At 32.2% G+C, this 22,759-nt stretch overlaps 1 protein-coding gene across 4 annotated transcripts in view; it reads left to right on the forward strand.

Annotated features, from left to right (window-relative positions):
• The window catches only part of Pcdh15 (protocadherin related 15), a 1,597,439-nt gene that overhangs the window by 1,504,686 nt on the left and 69,994 nt on the right, over positions 1–22,759 (forward strand). For all 4 annotated transcript variants that reach the window (XM_078041965.1, XM_078041960.1, XM_078041968.1 and 1 more), the window contains one exon: positions 1,173–1,300. In XM_078041965.1, the coding sequence (XP_077898091.1) occupies positions 1,173–1,300 (128 nt within the window). The remainder of the gene's footprint in view (positions 1–1,172; positions 1,301–22,759) is intronic.

A 22,759-nucleotide genomic window follows, 5' to 3' on the forward strand; every position in this document is an offset into this window, starting at 1 on the left:
TTATATTTTAAGTTACATTTTTTCACTGAATGTTAGCTTCTAATGCAAACAGTCCTTATTACATGATAAAACTTATTTTCCTTTTATAGCAGTAAGCAATTCACCCAATTGTCTCTAACTTTTAAAATAAGCCGGGCGTGATGGCACATGCCTGTAATCAAACACCTTAGGTAAGCTGAGGCAAAAAGATTGGGAGCTCAAAGCCAGCCTCAGCAACTTAGTGAGGCCCTGTCTCTAAATAAAATATAAAAAAGGGCTGGGGATGTGTCTCAGTGGTTAAGCACCCTGGTTCAATCCCCAGTATCAAATAATAATAATAAAAAAAACTTACATTGTAGTTTTAAACGAGGTGATTATTATTGCTAGTTTTATAAATAAGAATAATATATGATATACATGATTTATGGAAATGTCTATTATTTCAGAAGGAGTTTATATATATCTGCCGCTTTAATGTAATTGGTAATGTGTATGAAGTGTTTGTGAACTTGAACCATTGAATCCAGGCACGTTTGCACACTGTAATCCTAGTGACTCATAGTCTCAGACAGGCCAATGGCAAGTTCAAGGTCAGCTTCAGTAAGTTAATAAGTAAGGCCCTTATCAACTTAGGGAACACTGTCTCATTTTTTAAAAAATTTAATTAATTAAAAAATTTGGAAGGATAGCAGAGTGAATCAGACATTCTTACCCTATGTACATATATAACTATATGACCAGTGTGATTCTACATCAGGCACAACCACAAGAATGAGAAATTATACTCCATTATATATGATGTATCAAAGTGCATTCTACTATCATGTTTAACTAATTAAAACAAAAACAAAAACAAAAAGGCTGGTGATGTAGATTAGTGGTAAGTTACCCTTGAGTTCAATCCCTAGCCCAAAATAGAAAAAAAGGAAAACTAGCAGCGCACACAGTACTTTAGTGCACAGTACTTTAGCAGTCATTATATCAATTAAAATAAAGACATTGTAACCAAAAGAAATAGTGGCAATTTTACATTATTATAACAAAAGTGTCATTATTGATATCCTCTGGATTTGAGGAATTAGGCATCCATTTAGGAATGATTTTTATTGTAAGTATGAGAAGTGTTTATTTCTATGCATTTGTTTTTCTAATGAATAACCATTAATAAAAATGTTTTATTTCTTGTCTCCCAGGCAATATAGCTAAAGTATACATTGAGATTCAGGATGAAAATAATCATCCCCCAGTGTTTCAGAAAAGATTCTACATTGGAGGAGTATCTGAAGATGCAAGAATGTTTGCTTCTGTGCTCAGAGTAAAGGTATGAAACAATATACTAAGACACAGCACTGAAGTGAAAGCAAAGGGTTCCAGTTCTGCAGATGAACTATATCCATGTGGTTTGCATTAATTATGTATTTATTCAAATTGTATGAACAAAAGCCTGAAGATTGCAGATATATGAGTTTAATTATTCGAAGTAAGGCACAGATTATTTATATGACGTGACTATATAAGCAATTTCCTTTTTATTTTCACTAATAAGTGAGAAAAATTATTTTATTTTTTATGATAAATAACATTAAAAAGTTTGTTTTCTTAGTATGTTTTTATGCCCTTCATAGTTTTAATTCAGGATAACTTCAGATTCTCAAAATATAAATTCAAGGTGGCAAGTACAAAATCACTGATTTCCACTTGAAGAAATAATATTTTTAAAATGTTCGATAATTTTGTTCTACAATAATTTTTTGAAATGTAAATGTTTGTTAAATTAATGTAGAAAATAACATTACTCATGTCAATACTTAACTGAAATTTAAAAAATCCTTCCTATTTCAAAAATTATGCCTAACCTATTTAGAATTTTTAAATATAATATTTAAGACTAAAGTTGATGATATTTAATACTTCTCTAATTTTATCAAAATGTTTAAGGATAATTTAAAAGTTTGACAACACAAATAGTTGCAATAGTTTCATTACCAAAAAATGTGTGTTAAAACATTGTATTTTATTGGGGAACAAATTTAAAGTCTATTCATTTTTATTCTCAATTATAGTTTTTTTTTTTGGGGGGGAGTATCTTAATAGTCATTTTCATTGCTAAAAATACACCAACACAAAACCTAAATATCCCTGGTAAATTTAGCTTTTGTGTATCTATAGTTTACTTTTTTCCCTGCTACTAGGAACAGGATGAATATAGTTCTTTTTACAAGTAATTGTATCACATATCAAACATCCTCATAAAGAAAAAGAAATGTCAACCAAGCAAAAAAGATGTGTGTTATGCTCGTAAAATAGTTCTTCTACAATGCCAATACTGGTACCTGATCTGAATCCCCAGTTTTAACTAAAAGCGTTTCACCTATTTGTCCATCACATTATGTCCAACTTATAAATTAGAGTAACAACCCTCTGTAACCAATTCTTATCTTTTTTTTGTTTTATTCCAATGAATAATTAATTAGTTTGGTTCAATTATTTTGTTAACAAATATTTTTGAATGTTTAAAGTGTGCTAAACACTGTTCTAGAGGTTAGATTAAGAACAATAAAAAAATGATCCTCCCTGAGCAATGCAAATAAACTGTGTAAGATACAAATAGATGAGTAAAATCGGGAACTATTTAATATAAAGTCATGTAGTGATAAATTCTAAAACAAGAACAAAATTTGAGAATGGTGCTGTTTTCAGCTAGAAAGTTTAAAAAGAGCTCTCTGCGGGGTGGGGTGGGGGGTGCAGAGGGGGGACTTAAATGATGATGTGAGGAAAGGATAAGAGCAAGATTTGTGGAACCTGAGAGAAGGAACTGAATTCCAATGTAAAACCCCTAAAGCCAGTAGGGGCTTAAGAGACCATAAAACTGAGAAAGGCTGGGTGGAGATGAGATATATTTCTTGGGGCTAGAAGATGGGATTTCTTTTCTGTTTATGTTGGAAAGAAAGTCTTTGAGTAACTTGGAACAATGGTATGACTTAATCCGATGTAAAGGGATTATCCTTGATACCTTGAGGTTGGGAGTTTGTAAAAACCAAAAAACAAAACAAAACAAAACAAAAAAATAACAGTGCTTTTAGAGAGGAATAAAAGTTGATTCCAATGCATTACTAGCCCAGATAAAGCGTTAGCATGGCTTTAACCATGAGTGGGAGCTGTGGAGATGTTGAGAAGGAAGTCAAAAGAACAAGGATTTGCTAACAGGTTCTACATAGTACCCAGGGAAAATCAAGAATGAGTCAGTTTTGGCTGGGGATGTGGATCAGTTGGTAGAGTGCTTGCTTCACATGCACAAGGCTGTGGGTTCAATCCCCAGTACCTAAATAAATAAATAAATAAATAAAAAAGAATAACTTACCTTTTGTTCTAAAGAAGTCCTTGTCCTTCCCTCAGGTATTGTAATGACAGAAATCAAGAGTTCTTTTGAGTAGACTTGATGTTTATAAAGCTTTTTCAATATGAAAGCAAAGATTTTGACAAGAGTATTGCCGTTGCTGATCTAGAGTTAAGAAGGAAATTGTGGACTGAGATGCAATCATCTAGAAAATGCTGTTTAACATTAAAATCCAAAGACTACACACTGGAAATTTGACACTTAGAGATCAGAAAGAAGAGAAATTGTTCTATGAGGTAGTAGGTGTACTTGGAAAATGCAAAGCACAGGAGCCATGTAATGAAAAAGAATGATAAAAAGACAATGCTCAATTGTCAACTGGTACTGTGATTAGAAGGTTCCAGTGTATTTTTACATCACCACTTATGCTAATGGAAGAATACTGTGGTGGAGAAAAGGAAAACAATAATTGAAGTGCTAAAATATTCCATTAAATTGTGTGGTAGACGGCTATATTTAGAAAAATTATCAGGTGGTAGCATTAGTGCATTTTGTGATATTATAACAACATACTGGGCTGGGGATGTGGCTCAAGCGGTAGCGCGCTTGCCTGGCATGCATGCGACCCGGGTTCGATCCTCAGCACCACATACAAACAAAGATGTAACCGATAACTGAAAAATAAATATTAAAAAAAAAATTCTCTTTCTCTCTCTCTCTCTCTCTCTGTTTTTTTTTTTTTTTTTTAAAAAAACATACCTGAGAATGGGAATTTTTATAATGAAAAGAGGTTTATTTAGCACACAGTTTGGGAGGCTAAAAGCCCAAGAATCGGTGGCCTCATTTATTCATCTTGTGACAAGGGCCTTTTGACTACCTTACAACATGGTACATGTATGCAAGACAGCAGAAATAAGAGAAACAGCCAGGAAAGGTTGACAACCCATTCTTATGGGACTTAATCCAGACCTGACCCACTCCTGCAAAATCAAAAACAAAGCATTAATCCTTTTTGAGGCCGGTGCCCTCATGGTGTAATCACCTTTCAATAGGCCCCATCTCCTAAGAATCCACCAGGGTCTAAACGGATACATGGAAACCAGGCTTCCAGTTTATGAAAATTTAGGAAATAAAATATCCAAACCATAGCAGTGATGGCATCTGCTTCAAAGGAATTGGGATGAGGTGGTGAAGGAGAAAAATTAATGTGAGAGATTGTGATGAAATAATTTAGTTAGAAGTGCTCAGATTGCACTCTGGATTCCAAGGAAAGAAATGGTTCAACACCGAAAGGACAAAAAAGTTTTCTTGAAAGTAAGACCAGCTCTGAAGGGAGGTTAAATTTTCTCAAAGTGAAGCTTATGTAAGGAGGACAGAGGAAACACAGAGAAACACAAGAAGAAACAAAGAACCAAAATAGAAGCCAGGTGCAGAGCATTTTTGTGAAACAAGAACAGGAGGCAAGAGATTTAGAGGGGAAGGGAGTAAAAAGTCTTTCATGATCAATATCATTTTCCATTGCTGCCTTTCAGCTCAAAGTCTGAAATCTTCTCCAGAATTCAATCAGGGTGAATGTGAATTAAGCAGTTCTTCTAATTCATACTTTGGTAAAATATGTTATTGAAAATAGCATGGAATCAAGGCCAGCTATGTTGTGGTTCTTGAAGGAAAGATGATTTGAAAATGTGGAAGTACCCCAGAATTGTGAAAGAGGCTTTTTTATACCATTTGCTTTGAACTAGTACAGTAATATTAGATTTCTTCCACTATGAATGGAAGCTAATTTTTTAGCCTGCCATAAAATTTAGAATGATAAAAGTTAAATTAAAAGAAAATATGCCATGTGCAAGAAAAGGAAGAGGAAACACTGCATAGAATAGGAATGACAAAGTTAAGTGAGGCTTTGAAATATCAATGAAGGAAGCTACACTAACTTACAATATTGATAGTGGGCTTAGGACTTTTTTTTTCAACATAGGCTATAGGAAAGTTAACACATTTAAATGAATTATCCAATATAAGTGCTTTCAAGGGAGCAAATCCAATATGTTAAAGGACTTATTAGAATTTTTTTAAGAAAACGTACTATAAGCCTAATGTGTTCTGAAAATATAGAGGAAAACAAAACAGAATGTGCCTCTGTCCTTGCAGAGTTAGTAAACAAGAGCCCTTTCCTCATAAAAAAAGGAAAAGAAAAAGGAAAAGCACATATGCAATAATTAAATATGAATGGATAAAATACCTCATGTTGTTTAGTTGAGGTTCATACCACAGTGAGTGAAAAATAGGATCTTCACCTGGAATTTAGGGCAAGGTAAGTTTTAGAATATTGGTAAAATCAGGATAATTTAGGTGAAGTGTCCTGGTTTTATGTTGTTAGAATGTGGTAGACACACTTCCTTTTATTTAACAGAAATCCAATTTTATGCACCTATCTATTATCCTTGGGGATCATATGTTTCAGAGAAGGTCAAACTTATTTTTAGAAAATTGGCCAGTTTGAGGCAGTTTTGATTCTTATTCTGTTTTCCTTGTAAATGATGAGCTTGGGCATGGAGAGGTGACTCGTCTTTGAACAACTGTTGAACAATAAGGGAGGTCTCTGGAGTTTTCAGACAAAGACAATTTATACCAACATGAAGTCTCAGTTTTGGGCTCAACCATTTGAATGCTCATGTCATTTTCAAATAATTCTTGGATCGTGTTAGAAAGACACAGAATGAAAGGACCAGTCCTGAAAGGTTGACATCTACGATGGTTTAATTCTTCAGTCTTTAATTCAAGAAGTCAACATCAGTTAAAAGTATACCCTTAACAAATAACTGGAATAATAAAAAGCAAGGACTAAGGCAGGCATTTGTATATACATGTTCATAAAAGTGTTATTCAAAAAGCTAAAGTGTGTGGTCTGGTATGTAGCTCAGTGGTAAAGTGCTTTCCTGGCACAACTGAGGCCCTGTGTTCAATCCCAAGAAGTGCCCCCTGACCCCCAACACCCCCCCCCCCCCGCAAAAAAAGCTAAGATGCTAAAAAGTGGAAACAGTTATTTTGTTTATATATGGATGAATAAATAGCCACATGTAGTCTATATATACAACTGAATATTATTCAGCCTCAAAGAAAGTAAATTTGACATGTGCTAAGTGGTAGATAAACACTGAAGACATTATGCTAGGTGAAGTAGCCTAGACACAGAGGACAGATATTATTAAGATTCCACTTACACGTCGTTCTTAGAGTAGTAAAATTCAGAGTCAGAAAATACAGTGGTAGCTGCCAGGGGATAGAAGTCAGGAAGGGAGAAAATAAGGATCTACTGTCCAGTAGTTACAGGATCACAGTTTGTAAAGAATAAAAAAGTTCTGTATTTGAATGGTAATGATGTCTGCAATATGAGGAGATGCTTAATGATACAGAACTGAACACCTAAATGGCTAAAGTGTAAATGTGTTATACATATTTTTCTACACTGAAAAGTATAACCTAAGGACAAGAGATATCACCTTTATTGATAGAATATGAAAACAATTCTTTTTAAAGCTATTATTCTTAATTAGAATCCATTCCCTTTTATTTGATATGAATGCAGAACTTACATTAAGATGCAGAATAAAAGTGTGAATTAGTCAACTTATTTCTCCTGATTCTGTAACTGTGTTTTTCAACATTTTATACTGATGTACCCCCTCAGTAGTATCAGTACTAGATGCAATAGTTGCCAGTGATGCTCATTGTGGGGATCTACTGCCCCTTCTGAGTTAGCAGAGAACACACACAAGAATCTACAGGATCTTGTTTGTTCAAAAAGAAAGGGCTGGGAATGATTAAGTGCCCCTGAGTTCAATCCCCAGTACCAAAAAGAAAAAAAAAATAAAGAAGCAACATCTAGATATAGAAAAAATTTCAAAAATGCTACTGTACAGTCAATAATCATATTTTCAAATATTGGTCATTATTTTCTGTGCAAAATAGGGATGATTAAGTTAGGGCTTTGACCATTAACTTTTATTTTGTGTATTAATGGATGACTATTCTGTGTATAATAACAATAACTATTCTGTATATAATAATAACAATTTATTTGCCTTGATTACTTTTCTGATAGTTGTGAAAAGCTATTTACTTATTTTAGTCATAAAATTCATTTTAATGCATAAGTAAGATAAAGCAAGCAATAAATAAAATAAAATTTATTGAAATACAACAATTAAAATAAATGAAAATGTCTACCTAGGAGTGAGGTGCAATTATTCCTTATTGTATCATTTAGGGGAAAAAAAGGAAGATAAGTAAAATTTAATAAATTTTCTAATATCCCTCAAACAATCTCTAGTTGTCAGAATTCAAAATTATATCAACCTTAGTTCAAGCTAGTTTCTTGTAACTTATACATTATATTGCTTCCCAGGAGAATTGAGAAGTAGAATCTTGGCACATAGTAACAGGTCGTGTTAATTTTCTTCAAAAAAATTAAAAGGTAATTGGCAAGCCTACTGATTGGTTTTTAAGTTAAGGTAAGCTTTATTAATTGTGACCTTCTATTAAGATAATATTTTGTCAGCGTTTTTACTATTGTGACCAAAAGACCTGACAAAAACAATCTTAGAGGAATAAAAGTTGATTTGTGGCTCACAGTTTCAAAGTTCTCCATCCATAGATAACCAAAAAGTTAGTGCCAAAGTTCTCCACTGTTTTGGACTGAAGGTGAGGCAGAATATCACAGCAAAAGAAGAAAAGCAGGTCAGGACATGGCAACAAGAAAGCAGAGAGAGCTCCACTCACCAGGGACAAAATGTAGACCCCAAAGGCATGCCGCCAGTGACCTGTTGTCTCCTCCAGCTACAATCTACTTGCCTACGGATACCACACAGTTAATTCCTTCAAGTGGATTAATGCACTGATCAGGTTAAGGTTCTCATAACCCAGTCATTTCAGAATCTTCATTGTCCTACACCTCATATCTAAACCACAACAGATAGCAAGTAAGATCTGATTGTAAAAATATCTTTTCAAATAAATAATTTTTCATTTGTTGCAGGTTGTTTAAACTTTAGCAATATCTTCATATGACACAAATATAGAAAAAGATAAATAATCATGAAGATTAATTTAAAAAATCTCAATTATGAAGATATTTTCTAGAAGCTAAAGTAGTAAGAATCCCTCTGTCTATAAATCACAAATATGAAAAACTCAGTGTCAGAAAAGAATGAATTACAGTGTGGATTTCATGTCCATTCAAACCAAAAAGATCTTGAACAATGCATTTGTGAATTATTAAAGATGTCAGATTTAAGGAATTTATAGAGTAGAAGAAAGTATGTTGAAAAAGCAGTTTTCACATTCCAACTGTTTATTTTATTTTCTAAATAAGCAGAAAATGGTGATGAGGATTTTAGCAGAATGACACTGTTGATAGAAAAAAAGTCACATTGATGGTCAGAGGATGCAAATCTTCTCAGTGGCAAAGGGTATAGAGAAGTTAAAGGGTGGTAATGCAGACATTAGGTACACTCTATCTAGACAGAGGCTTCTGAGAGCTTGTGGTTTCCTGCTCTGTGCCTTTTCACCTGGGTCTGATGGAGAGCATTCCATGTACCTTTGTAAGTGTTAGTGTGTGTTCCCCCAAGTAGCTTCTCTTCAACTTACAGATGTGAACACTGCATCACAGCAACAGTAAGTCACCTTCCTAAATTTTACAGCTGGTCAGTAGAGAAGCCAGGATCTGCAGCTAATCACTTGAATTATTTTCTGTGTCTGCTCCTTTCTCTCTTTGAGGTGTTATATTCCACTCCACTAGATGCAGATGTCTTCTCTCACTAACATTGCTTTAAGACCAGGTATCCATTAAAGTCTTTAGTTTTTTCTGATTGTTTGCTTGTTTGTACGCTATTTATCATTAAAATGCCATGTGCCCTAAGACAACCATTACACTTAATTCTGAAATGCTCATCAGCATGGGTTTCTCAGTACTTGTGGATCATGTCACTGTAAGCTAGTGGGTTATTGGGTTATTTTAAAACTATTTCCAATTTTTTCCCTAGTTATGCACAAAATATATTATAAACAGTGCCAGTCTGAAATAAGAGTCTCACAAAATACTAATTGCAATTCACTTTTGTCATGTTTGAAGAAGCAAGGAAGTATTCAAACCCCTCCCATTGTTTCAAGAGAGAGAGGTGTTTCCTAAAGAGATCTTAAGGTTGTATCCCTTCACATTTTGCCATAGCATCTGACTTTTCATGGTTTGTACTTTCAACAAAGTGAATGTGTATAGGTAACTAATGGTACCTTGCTTTCTTGACAATTACCATGTGATTGAATTACTATGTGTGTGGTGTAGCAGTTAAAAACACATTATTTTGTCATCACTTGTCTTTGTGCCTGTTTTCCCTACTAGAATTCAGATTTCATTTAGGTAGGTGTTATGCTTCTCCCTTCAAACTGACTTTTGTTTATGATTTTTTATTTGTTCATTCATTTTTACTTAAAGTCACTCCTTTTGATAAATTACTGGTTTTTGAGTTAGCAAAATATACTTTACATAAAATGTTTTGAAGCAAAATTACAGCACAAAGAGTAACATTGCCCTTGACCTTCCTGGTATTTCACTTCTTATTAAAAATGAGGAATTTAGATTTGCTAATATTTTTGTCTTTATGAAAGAAAATCCCATCCCTTTTTTCTATCACCCTATTTTTGTGAATGGAAATGTTTACTCTATTCCATTATATACTGGATATTTGTAAATAGGTTTTGATTTTTATAGGAGCTCAAGATATGGGCTTGCCCTGAGTCTCAGAGGAGACTTTATAGTTGAAATTTGGGCAATCCTCTAACTGTTGAGACTATGAGAAATTTTGGAAATGAACCAAATGTACTTTGCATTGTAAGATGGTCACAAGCTTCACAAGCTTTTGGGGACCAGGATGGAATGTTATGGTTTGGATATGAGATGTCCCCAAAAACTCATATGTGAGACAATGCAAGAAAGTTTAGAGGCAAAATAATTGAGTTATGAGAGCCTTAACCCAATCAGTGGAATAATCTCCCGATGGGATTAATTGAGTTGTAATTGAAGGCAGGTAAGGTGTGTATGGAAGAGATGGAGAATTTGGGGTGTAGCTTTGGGGTGTGTATTTGTATTTGGCAAGTGGAGATCTCTCTCTTCTCTCTCTCTCTCTCTCTCTCTCTCTCTCTCTCTCTCTCTCTCTCTCTGCTTTCTGATCATCATGTGAGATGCTGCCCCTCACTGCACTCTTCAGTCATGATTTCTGCCTCAACTCAATCCCTGAGGAACAGAGCCTGCTGTCTTTGAACTGTGACCTCTGAAATCTTGAGCCCCCAAATAAGCTTTTCCTCCTCTACAGTTGTTATGGTCGGGTCTTCAAATCACAGTAGTGAAAAAGCTGACTAAAGCATGGCCATAGACCATATTGTAGTTGGTAATATTTCTGTTGGTTTATGTACTAAATTCTCCAAAGAAAATAGTTGGTACATTTACCGATTTTAGAAGATGAGTGCAATGCCAGTGATAGCATACTGAATTTCTCTTTGCTTTCCTTTGAACATCCTTCCTTTATCTTCTATTATCTTTCTCTCTATGTGGATCATATTAAACTTTATTTATTTTAGAAACAAATCTTACTTATTTCAGAATACTATGAGTTTACATGAACAGTTCATTTACTAAAATCTATTCTCTTTCTCCACTGTATTCTTTAAAAGAACATTGTTCTCATTAGTCATTATGTTGTACAACAGATCACTTTAACTTATTCCTGCTATATAACTTAAATATTGCATTGCTTTTGGTAGTTCAGGCATTCTAAGTCTGTATTTTGCCTATGTACAAGATAAGAACCATGAAAAAGCATCACCACTTTCTCATGCACAGCATTTTTCCTTAATGGTCTGAACAAGTAAAACATTATAGCTATGTTGCTTTTAATACAAGAGGACAGAACCAAGTCTGTTAACATTGTGGACAGAAAGGAGTCCACAATAAAATAATTCTGCATGTGTATTTTACTCTTTTTTTTTCTCTCTCTCTCTCACTCCTCTCTACACAAGTCAATCATCTTATTGTCCACAGAAGGGAAATCTAATATCATCATTCATTTCACAGAAACCTAATTTGTGCATGTTGGTTTGAAAATAGTTTAACTCAGAATGGCCTTTGTTTTCATTCTCTCACATAGAAATGAAACTAATTTTCCCAGTCTATGCTTGTCTGAAAAATGAAGAAAGCTTGGATATTTGAAAGTAGAGAAAAAGTAGCTCTTATAACTGGAAAATTTCTAAAAAGTAGAGAGTTTGAAAGCCTTTTATGACTCTTCAGCCACTGAACATGATATGTGAAGAGAAAGGAGTTCATCCAGTGAACGGCCAAGTCAATTAGCTTCCCCGCCTCATGGGCAGCTTGTTTGTTTCTGAGTGCATGTGGGTGAGATGAGAAATTTATTCAATGTCTGCATATTGTTCAGATGATTAAATGTGTAACAACCCAGGGGAAGGGGATGGGATGTTATTTTTTGAGTTAAACTTGGCTTTCTCTTAGGAGATTTTATGTTACAGTGCAATGATAATTGTGTGCTCTCCTAGCTTATGTTTCAAGAACCACATCCTCCATCATCTCACACATATCCATCAAGAATTTCAACACTTTATTCTCCCCTTTTAAAATCTCAGATTTTTTCTGAACCTGAAGACTTCACTATAAGACACAATTCTATGTGTGATTCTGATGAAGTATTTCTTTTGTATGAAAATGACTAATTATATTTCAAACCTCCATTTAACTTTGTGTCATACTGACCCTGCACAGGTGACCTATAACACCAATCTTAGTAAACATTAGAAAATTGAGCTTTGACTATAAGTTTTCATTCATACTTCTCTAAATATGTCTTAATTTGAATCGTCTATTAATATCTCCAATAAAATGAGTAAAGTGTAAAAGTTCCTTAAAATGTGTTTTGAAGAAAATTTAGTTCCAAATAAGTTCTAAGGAATAATGATTTTCCATAGCAGTTCTAATTAATTTATCTAGTGAAATTCAGCAGGCCTGGGGAGAGATTTTATACATAAGGATAATATAATTTGCATTCGTTAGTTCATTAGTCACTTTAGAGCTGAAACTTGCACACCTTTTACAATTTTTTTTTTAAATGGGCAAAAAAAGTCTGGATTCACAAAATCGCAATCTTATGAAGAGTATTAATAAAATCTAAACTAGAATTTCCATCAAATAGATATTGAAATTTTATGTGGTGGCTACACTAGTTTTGGTAAACATATTTCTGTATTTTGTGGTGTATCATTTTATTCCCAGATTTTTTTCCCCTTCTAGACATACATGGTCTTTCAGGATCCCAGTAATCTAAAAAAAAGTCAAAAGTTAATAAGGTTTATAGTAATTTGAAACCTTTACTACTATACAAAGTTCATAGACCCCAAAACAGGCTGTAGGCCAATTTCAAAGATAATATTTTGATATAAACTTTATTTTAGGAAATAATATGCATATATAGATTTGCACAAATACTACATGCACAATTCAGTAAATCTTCATAGTAAACACCCCAGCATAACCAGTACTCAAAAAAGCAGCATAATCAGTTCCTGTGCCTAGTATCTACCCCCACCCACAGATAACAATTATTCTGCCTCCTAGCACCTTAGATTTTTTCTGTTTAGACTTAGAAAATGTGTATTTTTGTCTGATTTTATTTGATTGCCTTGTTTCTATGAGATTTTATTCATTTGTTTGTGAGATCCATCCATATGATTACATGTAACAATATTTATTTATTTTCATTGCTCTCTAGGATGTCACTGTACAAATATATATTACAGTTAATGTATCCTATACTGCTGTCAGTCATTTAGGTTGGTTTAGGAGTTTTGATATTATAAATATTGTTTCTATGAATCTATTAGTACTTGTCTTTTTAATGTTTTTTAATTGTTGATGGACTTTTTATTTATTTATATGTGGTACTAAGAATTGAAATCAGTGCCTCATGCATACTAGGTATGTGCTGTACCACTGAACCATATTGGTACATGTCTTTTAAGAAATACACACCCACACACACCCACACACACACACATGCATGCACGTTAATTTATGTTGGGTAAATACTTAGAGTAAAAATTTTTGGTAAGAGGGTATGCATATGTTAAGACATAAGAGATAATGTCAAATAGTTTTCCAAAATCTTATACCAGTTTATACTCCCTTAGCAATATCTGAACGTTCCAGTTATTCAAAAATTTGATATTTTATTTTTGGTTTTAACCATTCCAATGAACATTTAGTGGTTTCTTTTACCAACTCCTAGCAGCTAATAAGGTCTAATGCCTCTTCATATATTTTACCAGTATTTGTATCTTCTATATACAATGCTCATTTCAGTCTCATTCCAGATTTTTCTTGTAATGGCTGTTGTTTAGTTTCCTCATTACATTGTTAGACTTCTTCATAAACTCTGAATTGGAGATCTTTGCCTCATAGATGTATTGCATATATCTTCTCCCAGCATATGAGCTTGTATTTTCACTCTATTTTTTCATAAAGAAAAATGGATAAGAGTTTTTTCTTCATGTTGGACAATATTATGTCCTGTTTAAAAATGCTTTGACTAACAGACAAGCATGAATATATTTCCCTATGCTTATTTCTTAGCATTTTATTTCATCTTTTATCTTTAGATTTATAATTCATATGGAGATTCTTTTGGGGCTTGAAGGGAGGTAGGAGCATCAAGTGTTTAAACAAGTTTTCCATTTCAATATTGAATGGGCCCAGCTACATTTACTGCAGAGACCATCTTTTCTCCACTGTACTCATTGGTTCCCTGAGTTTTGAATCAGATGAGCATGAATAGAGGCTTGTTTGTGGACATTTTATTCTGTTTCATTGATCAATTCGTCTACCCTTACCTTACATTATCTGGATGCTTTTAAAATATCTGATAGTATATGTCTCCTGCTTTTATTTTTGGCTATAGGATTGTGTTGGCTTATTTTGGTCCTAAATGTTCATTATCATATAAAGCTAAAATCAACTGATCAATTTTCACAGGTTAAAATATATATGTTAGAATCTAACTGAATAAACAGATCCAATTGGAGAGAACGATGAATTCAATATTCATATGAACAATATTGAATAGTCATATCAATTTCTGTCTGAATTTATGTAATCCAGCTAAATGTTTTTGTTTCATAAGAAAAATACAAGGGGTGGGTTGAATGCAGTTTGGGGTAGAGAAAAGAATGGGTTTTTAATGTTTATTCTTTTATTTTCTTCAACTCTTATATAGTAAGTTCTGAATGCCTATTTCAGATTTCAGCATATCTGAAATTAGGACTGTTGACTTTCTCTCTCTCTCTCTCTCTTTCTCTCTCTCTCTCTCTCTCTCTCTCTCTCTCTTGAATTTGATTTCTCTTTTGATTTTTGAAGATCCTGTGTTCTCTTTTTAACTTTCGTTTATAAACCCAAAGGAATTCTGAGAAGAAATTTGGGGTCCTCTGATAGGACAATAATACAGTATAGTGGGAACAAAGATGAGTCAGGCTCCAGAGACACAATTTTAAAATTTAAATAAAAATTTAAAATTGTGTAAAAGATTTAAAATTCAGAAAAGACAAAAACAAGATTATTCAACTTTTTAGTGATTTAAAGTACAGCTTTATAGAAGATATAACAATAGAATTTTATAAAGCAGGAGACTTTTTAAAATTTGCATGGTTTACCCCATTTTCTTTTAATTATTGTCCTTTGTTTAGTTAATATTAAGGATATCCAATTTTAATTCTTGGAGAAATTAAGCCACAGTATCTTTTGTGATTTCTATCAAGAAAGCAAGTGTTAGGACAATAAAGCACTATAATTTGTGGCAGTGGTTGATAGATGCCTACAATTAGAAAGTAGATTGGATCTAGAAGATGAGGGCTGCCGGGGGAAGGAGAGTCAGTATGAAAAAAGATATAGCTTTACTCCAGTTCTTGGGTTCAGAATCCAGGATTGTAAACATGTAGACTTGAAAATTATTTACTGATGTCCACAGGTCAGAAACAGACCCATAAATTATTGCAAGATGCATGAGCACAGACAGAGGCCTTATGATATTTTATGGTGTAGCATATTGATGAAGAATTCAAACTGGGTGGGAAGACCCAGGGAAGGGGAACTGTGAATCTGGGAATAGGTGAGTGGGAGGATTTATGCATTTAGCTGAGATCATGTATTAGGGAAGGATAAACAGTGTGCTTTCCAGATCCAGGAAGCCCTGGCTGAGTTGGGAACACACCCACTGGAGGGATAAATAGCATGTGAAAAGGGCCAGACCAGGCTCTACTAAAACAATCTCTATAGAAGGGTTTAGAATTATGGCTTGAGGTAAGATCAGAGTATGGGATGACTGTGTCTTAGGTCAGAGATGACAGAATAAAGGCACACCAGTGGGCCTGCAATAAAAATTAGTTTTTACTCCAAAACATGAAGTCATGGTAGGGATTAATAAGGAAACTTTTTAAATTTATGTCAATTTTGATTAAAGTTTAATTAACTATTAAGAATATGCTAAACCACAAAATCATGAAAAACAAGGTAAATGAATTAAAAACAAAAAGAACATAAAAATAATGTTTTGATATTCAAGTCCATAACTTCCCTGCAAGGCTAAATAGGAAGACAATTTGGACTTTTATCCTTTTAACATGAATAGGTTTTATAAACTTTGAAAGTTTATTCATTTTTGTAAGTATCAGGTCTGCAAAGTGATCATGATATTATCTAATGAAGTTCTTGTGAATATAAAAGGAAAAAAATGTATATTCTGAGCATAGAGCCTGGCTGCCTGAAGCCTTTCGATTAATGTTCACAGTCATTAATAACTATTATATCAAAGAAGTTCTTTTTACCTATAATACTAATCTTATATTCTAAATTTAGCATGCACAGAGCATAAAAGTTATTAAAAACACAATTCTATTAAATGCTCAGGTACTTTATCATTGTCCTTGAAAACAAATAGTGGGCCTATCTTTCTAGAGTTCTCTGTAAGCATCCACATGGAGTGTTAATTTTTTTTATCTTAAAGGGATAACAATGAATAATTATAATCTGAAAATTAACATAAAAACATTTTTATCCAGTGTGTCATGATTAGGTGACTTTATCTTTGAGATGCACGTTAATGTACTATTTTCACTAAAATAACATTCATTAAGGGAGAAACAATACAACATTTCCAAATGTTTTATATTTTCTATAAATGTTTGCTCCTTTTATATGAACAGTGATGAAATTTGAATTTACATGTTTAAAATGACTAGCATTATTATCTTAACTATATGTTATAAAGTATTTATGTATAGATTTTTTAATAGTTATCCATAGTCTAATAGTTTTCATTTAGGAAGCCATGGTAAATTTAAGAACAAAAATTATTTCCATATGAATTAGGTATAAAGTTCTAAAATAAAATTGAACAGAATAGCTGGGAAAACTCTTCATCTTCAGGTAGATTTTTATTAATATAGCAAAGAAGAGTATTTCTTTTATTGAATTTTTAAAATTTTTTTAAAATTTTAATTTGTTATATATGACAACAGAATGCATTACAATTCACATTACACACATAGAGCACAATTTTTCATATCTCTGGTTGTACACCAAATAGAGTCACATCCTTCATGTCTTCATACATGTACTTAGGGTAATGATGACCATTGCATTAAATCGCCCTTCCTATCCCTATGCCCCTCTCTACCTCTCCCTCCCCTTTTCCCCTTTGCCCTTTCTAGAGTTCATTTAATTCTCCCATCCCCCCACCCCCCCCAAGCATATATGAATTCGAGTCCTTAAATCAGAGAAATCATTCAGCATTTGGTTTTTTGGAATTGGCTAATTTCACTTAGCATGACACTCTCTAGCCCCATCCATTTACCTGCAAATGCCATGGTTTTATTCTCTTTTAATGCTGAATAATATTTCATTGTGTATATATACCACGTTTTATATAGAAGAGTTTTTAAAAGAATGTTTAAAATAAGGGCACGTTAGAGATTTTTGGCTCTGTTCACATCATACCATAGAATACCATAAAATTTAGGAAGATTATTTTATAGTAATTAATGTTTATCTGATAAGTGGAAAAATATGTTAAAGTTCTTTAAAGTAAAATTAAAAAATTAAAAAGATATTAAAATTTGTTAAATACTTTTTTAATGAGAAAGGAGCTAAACCCGTATAAAAATAATCCTAGACTAGAAAAATCCACCAATTTAGGAATGTCTATCGAGATTTCTTCAATCTTTCCTCATATATAGATATGGTCCAAACTGCCCATTTTCAAAGTGAAAGTATTAATAGAAAGTTCTGAACATCAGAAAATAGACTTTCATGATTATAAAATGAATTATCTATTAAAAAATGAGAAATGAAATAGTCCTTTCTCTGGCATTAATGAATCATGGCATGACATAATCTTTTCTGGCACACCCTGAGCATATTAATGGTATGTAATGCTATGATTATAACCATGAAAATGAGGTATATCTAATGAGAAAAGAAAAAGAACACAATGAAAATCTGTATCTCATATTGATAGAAGCCTGATTAGCATTAAATGAAATTAAAACATTAAATTTTCTTTCCATATGCCATTCAATGTAAGCAGCATTACTCATAAGGATATAAGCAGGTCCATTTCCTGCCAGTGTTTGTGTTCTGTTTTGTGTTTAAAAAAGACATGTAGAGATGAATCTATTTTTTTTGTTTTAATTCCTCCTGGACTCTGATAATATCTATGTGGTAATGGAAATTGAGCAATATTAGATTGCAGTTTTTAATGGAATCTATCAATTTAGTGCAGATGTCTTCTCTCTCTGAAACAAGAACTTGGTAATAATCTTTAGCCCATCACACACTCCTGTCAATACAATTAGTTTATTAGCAAACCATGGATGAACCCTGGAGTCAGAATTATGTATTCTGCTCATCAGCAGTATGGGTTCACTGAGTGGTTCAGAAATGGCATCATGAAGAATGGCTATGGAGTTAAAAAATTAAATGATGCCCTATAAGAAGTATTTAGACCAGTAGAGGCCACTAAGTATACTCTCAGATTTCTTATGTTTTCCCAGATCTTCCTCACGTAGAATCTTCTGTCCCTAACTGCTTTTCATCACTGATGTTCAACCTGCATTTGGTCGCCTTAGTTGTTGTCAATGCCAGACCCTGAAGATTGGACTAAAGAATTGTTTGAATTAGAGCAAATAGGTCAGACAATTAGGTTGAAAACAAGTTGACCAATGCTTCTTTTGACCTAAATCAAAACATTGAAACTTTTTTTAAAATGTACCCATTTTATTTTTAATGTAATGTAGAAATTATCTTCCAAACTATAGTAATTTTCACATTCTCTAGGTTGGTTTTACAACTGTTTGTTTTTTGTGTGTCCATTGAAAAATATATCTCTTTTGGACTTCATGCAACATGTGTTTGCAGAGAACCTGGGTCAAACCATTCACAGAGGCCCTGATTCTGCATCAGGATTTCCTATATATCAAAGGGACTCCATCAATAAGATCTACTGAGTAGCAGCCCTCCACACAAGTGTAACAACAATAACCAAAAGATTTAACAAAAATACCAATAAGATGACAGAAAGTTATGCTTTTTAAAAATTATTTTTCTTGATTATAATATTTTGTACTACTCTTTCTGTTGTGTGATGGTTGACTTAAAAAAGTGTTGAAGTGAAATTCTTAACAGTTTGTTAATGACCAAAAATAGTAAGCTGCAAAGTATTCAGGATGTCTGATTCTGGATTACAAAAAGAACACATGTACACATACGCATGCTATGTATATGTAGGTGCATCAAAGACGTATAAAAGCCCAAATATCATATGTTAACAATGTCTCTACATTGACAAAATTGTAGAGTTTATAATATACCTTAGGTCATTGCATTTTATGGTATTACTCAGGAAATAATAAAAGGCTACATGTTAGATACATTGTAAAATAGTGTTAGTTACTTAAAATTTTACAACATTTCATCTTCACAAGTAATGTAGAACAAAAAGAATTAGATGTACATGATTTAGGATTATTTAAAAAGGAAAGAAAAAAGCTATTCATATAATTTTGCTATTAGTAGATAGTTACAATTCCATTGATGTTTCACATGAAGTGACCATATTTCTTACAAGCCACCAAGTGGGAATACAAATATTTAATTTTAACATCCATTACTCTGCTTTATATTAAGTTGCTTCCGATTTAATGCTTTTCAGATAAATCCCTGTAGCCCTTGATCATGGGTGCTGCCACACTATTTTAAGCTCATTTTGATTATATCCCTGTAATTTTCCTCTTATATATTTTGTTTAGCTTCCAGTGCACTTTATGAATACAATTCACATAAAAATATTTTATACCTTAAAGAAATATAATATCTAGAAAAAGTGCTCTATTATCCACTTTTTAGAAATATTATGCTTAAGAACATAAATATTTCATTACTTATTTTTCCAAAGATTAAAAAAAGTTATGAATGTCCAATAATTTGACAAAATAGAGTTAATAACATATGAACATCAAAAGATAAGCTGTCTAGCCCTGAGCAGTGGTGCATGCCTGTAATCCCAGCAGTTGGGGAGGCTGAAGCAGGAGGATCATGAGTTCAAACCCAGCCTTAGCAACTTAGAGAGCACCTAAGCAATTCAGCACAACTCTGTCTCTAAATAAAATATGGAAAAGGGTGAAGAATGTGCTCAGTGGTTAAGTTCTCCTAGATTCACTCCCTAGTACAAAAAAAAAATTAAAAATAAAAAATATGTCTTACTTATATTTTTTAAGTTTGCTTCATTTATTTGCATAAATATTTTTGGTCATACCCAATGATGTTCTGATGCCTAAGCTAAGAAACTTTTATCAGTGTATCTTATATGTTGCTAAGAATTTCTAGAAATTCAGGTAGTGTTTTCACACTAAACAAAATATTAATAACGATAATCATAAAATCACAATGTTTTACATGCCAAGAACATAGTGGTTGATCAGCAAATACTTATCCAGCAAAAATGAACTGAAAGAAGTATCAAGCATTGTGTACAAAATTTTCTTATTGAATTTAAGTTGTTCTTAAATTTCAGAGATGTTATGTATTTCATTGTTTATGAAAAAAGGCTTTCATAAAGTTTTTGCCTAGGAAATTTGGGAACCCATATTTTAATTGTCACTGGGCTATTTAATAGCACAGAGTATCTGTGTTAATAACATTTCACTGCTATAATAAAATACTCAACGAAAACCAAAAAAGAAAAAAAAAACAAAATACAATTTCACAGTGATTTTAGTTTATTATTATAGCTGCTTCTTCATAGCAAATGTATTAATTTGTTTTCAAACATAAGATTCATTATGTTATAAAACAGAAAAATAAATATAAATGGACATATATGTATGTATATTTACATACACACACACTTGTATACAGAAAGCAAAAGCTCCAGAATACCACCAATGTAAGCAAAAGCTCTAAAATACCACCAATTCAAGTGAAGTTTATTATGGACAGTCACTGTTTTTGATAAATGTGTAGCTTATATTAAAATAATGCAGTCTATATAAATAAGGAGAGAGATTTTATTGTCCCCATATACAAATAATTCCATTTGAGTTTGTAAATGCAGGCTTCATTATGATTAGTACCATTTTAACTGTACTAAAGACATTTCTTTGGTTATTGTTAGTTTTATTATAGTAATTTATACTCAGTAGTTTTTTGAAAGTTCAACACTGATTTTTCAAAGTAGATATTTGTCTTGACAAACTCTTTTTCTCTAATAGCTATAAATCTATAATAAAGATTTTTCTTATGTAATAAAACTTTTTGTGTTTGTTAATTTTTTATTAGAGAGGAAATAAAATATTTTCAGAAAATTTATAGAAGATTCAACATTCAAATTTAATATCAAATTCCCTACTGTCGATTCCCCTTGATTTTTCTCATATCTGTAGCTAAAGAATAAATGGACTTCTTATGCACTATTCATATTTCAAAATATTTTATAGTAATGAAAATTACCCTTCCTTATATTGTTAGCTGTGCTTTAAAATATAACTGATGTATTTTTACTCTGTCTATTTAAAATTAAAAAAACACTCAAATTCTGTGAAGCAATTGCAACAATTGCAAAATGTACTGTTACATAATCTAAAGATAGAAAGTGAAAATAAAACTAATCTTTAAAAAGAGTTAATGTTTAAAAGATATATTTATTTTTGAAACATCAGATAGTCTACTTTAAATTTAAATTTTAAATTTTAAATAGCTTTTCCTATCAGTCAAGAAAACTGGTGATAGAAAAAATGTAAAACGAAAAAATCACGAATAATTAAAATTAAAAAAAATTCAGTTTCAAACTTGCTTAACAAATTTTGTGTTCTTAAAATATTAAATAATTTTATCCTTAAGTCAAATGATTATATTGTTTAATATACTAAAGTAATCCTTGTGATTTCTGGGCTGTTGGGTTAAATCTATGATATCTGTTTTAAAATGTGAACTGTGAGGTCTGTATTATATGTAACAAAAAAACATTTATTTGATTTGCATTTCTAAATATTGCAGTAGTTTCTTGATAAAACTTTTCAAAATTAGAAATTTGATGCCTGAAAACTCAGCATCATATTGCAATTAATGGCACAAAAAAGTTTTCCTATGTAGGTACTTTTGCTTTACTGCTGCTAAATAATATGTCATTCATTAAGACTACATTGATAAATATATTTTCTTATTAGTTTATTTACTCATTCAATAATCGTTTCCTAATTACCTTTTGTTTGAAATCTTCTAACTAGTGAGACTGATGAGATACAAAAATGAAGCAGAAACTTGTACTGTCCAAAAATTTGCAGCCAAATGCACAAACTAAATAGTGGTCTGTGTTTTTCAATGTATACTAAGTGCCAGAAATAAAGTCTTCATGGAGATATCAATGCCACAGTAAACACAATAACCAATCTTAATTGAGATGACTTGTTTCAGCATTATTACATCTGAGTGCACACTGCCACCTGATTGATTCTGCTTGCAATACTTTCCCCATTTTACAGATGAGGAAATAAGCCCTGGAGAGTTATTTACCCAAATTTGTATGACTAGTAATTCATAGAAATGAGCACACATCTGTCAAATTTCAATATTAATATTTAAAACACTTTGATTTTCATCTATAGACATTTAAGTAGTCAATTAATATTTAACCATTTACTGGACAAAATACTAGAGACAAAAACATGAAAAGAAAAAAATCTGATGTATAATAAAGACATAATTATAAAATGTTATGGAAAATGTTGTAGTAAAAATTATGTACAAAAAATATACCACTTGAAACATGAAAATAGAAGCAG

This window comes from Ictidomys tridecemlineatus, chromosome 1 (assembly GCF_052094955.1).
Source record: "Ictidomys tridecemlineatus isolate mIctTri1 chromosome 1, mIctTri1.hap1, whole genome shotgun sequence".
Taxonomy (NCBI): domain Eukaryota; kingdom Metazoa; phylum Chordata; class Mammalia; order Rodentia; family Sciuridae; genus Ictidomys; species Ictidomys tridecemlineatus.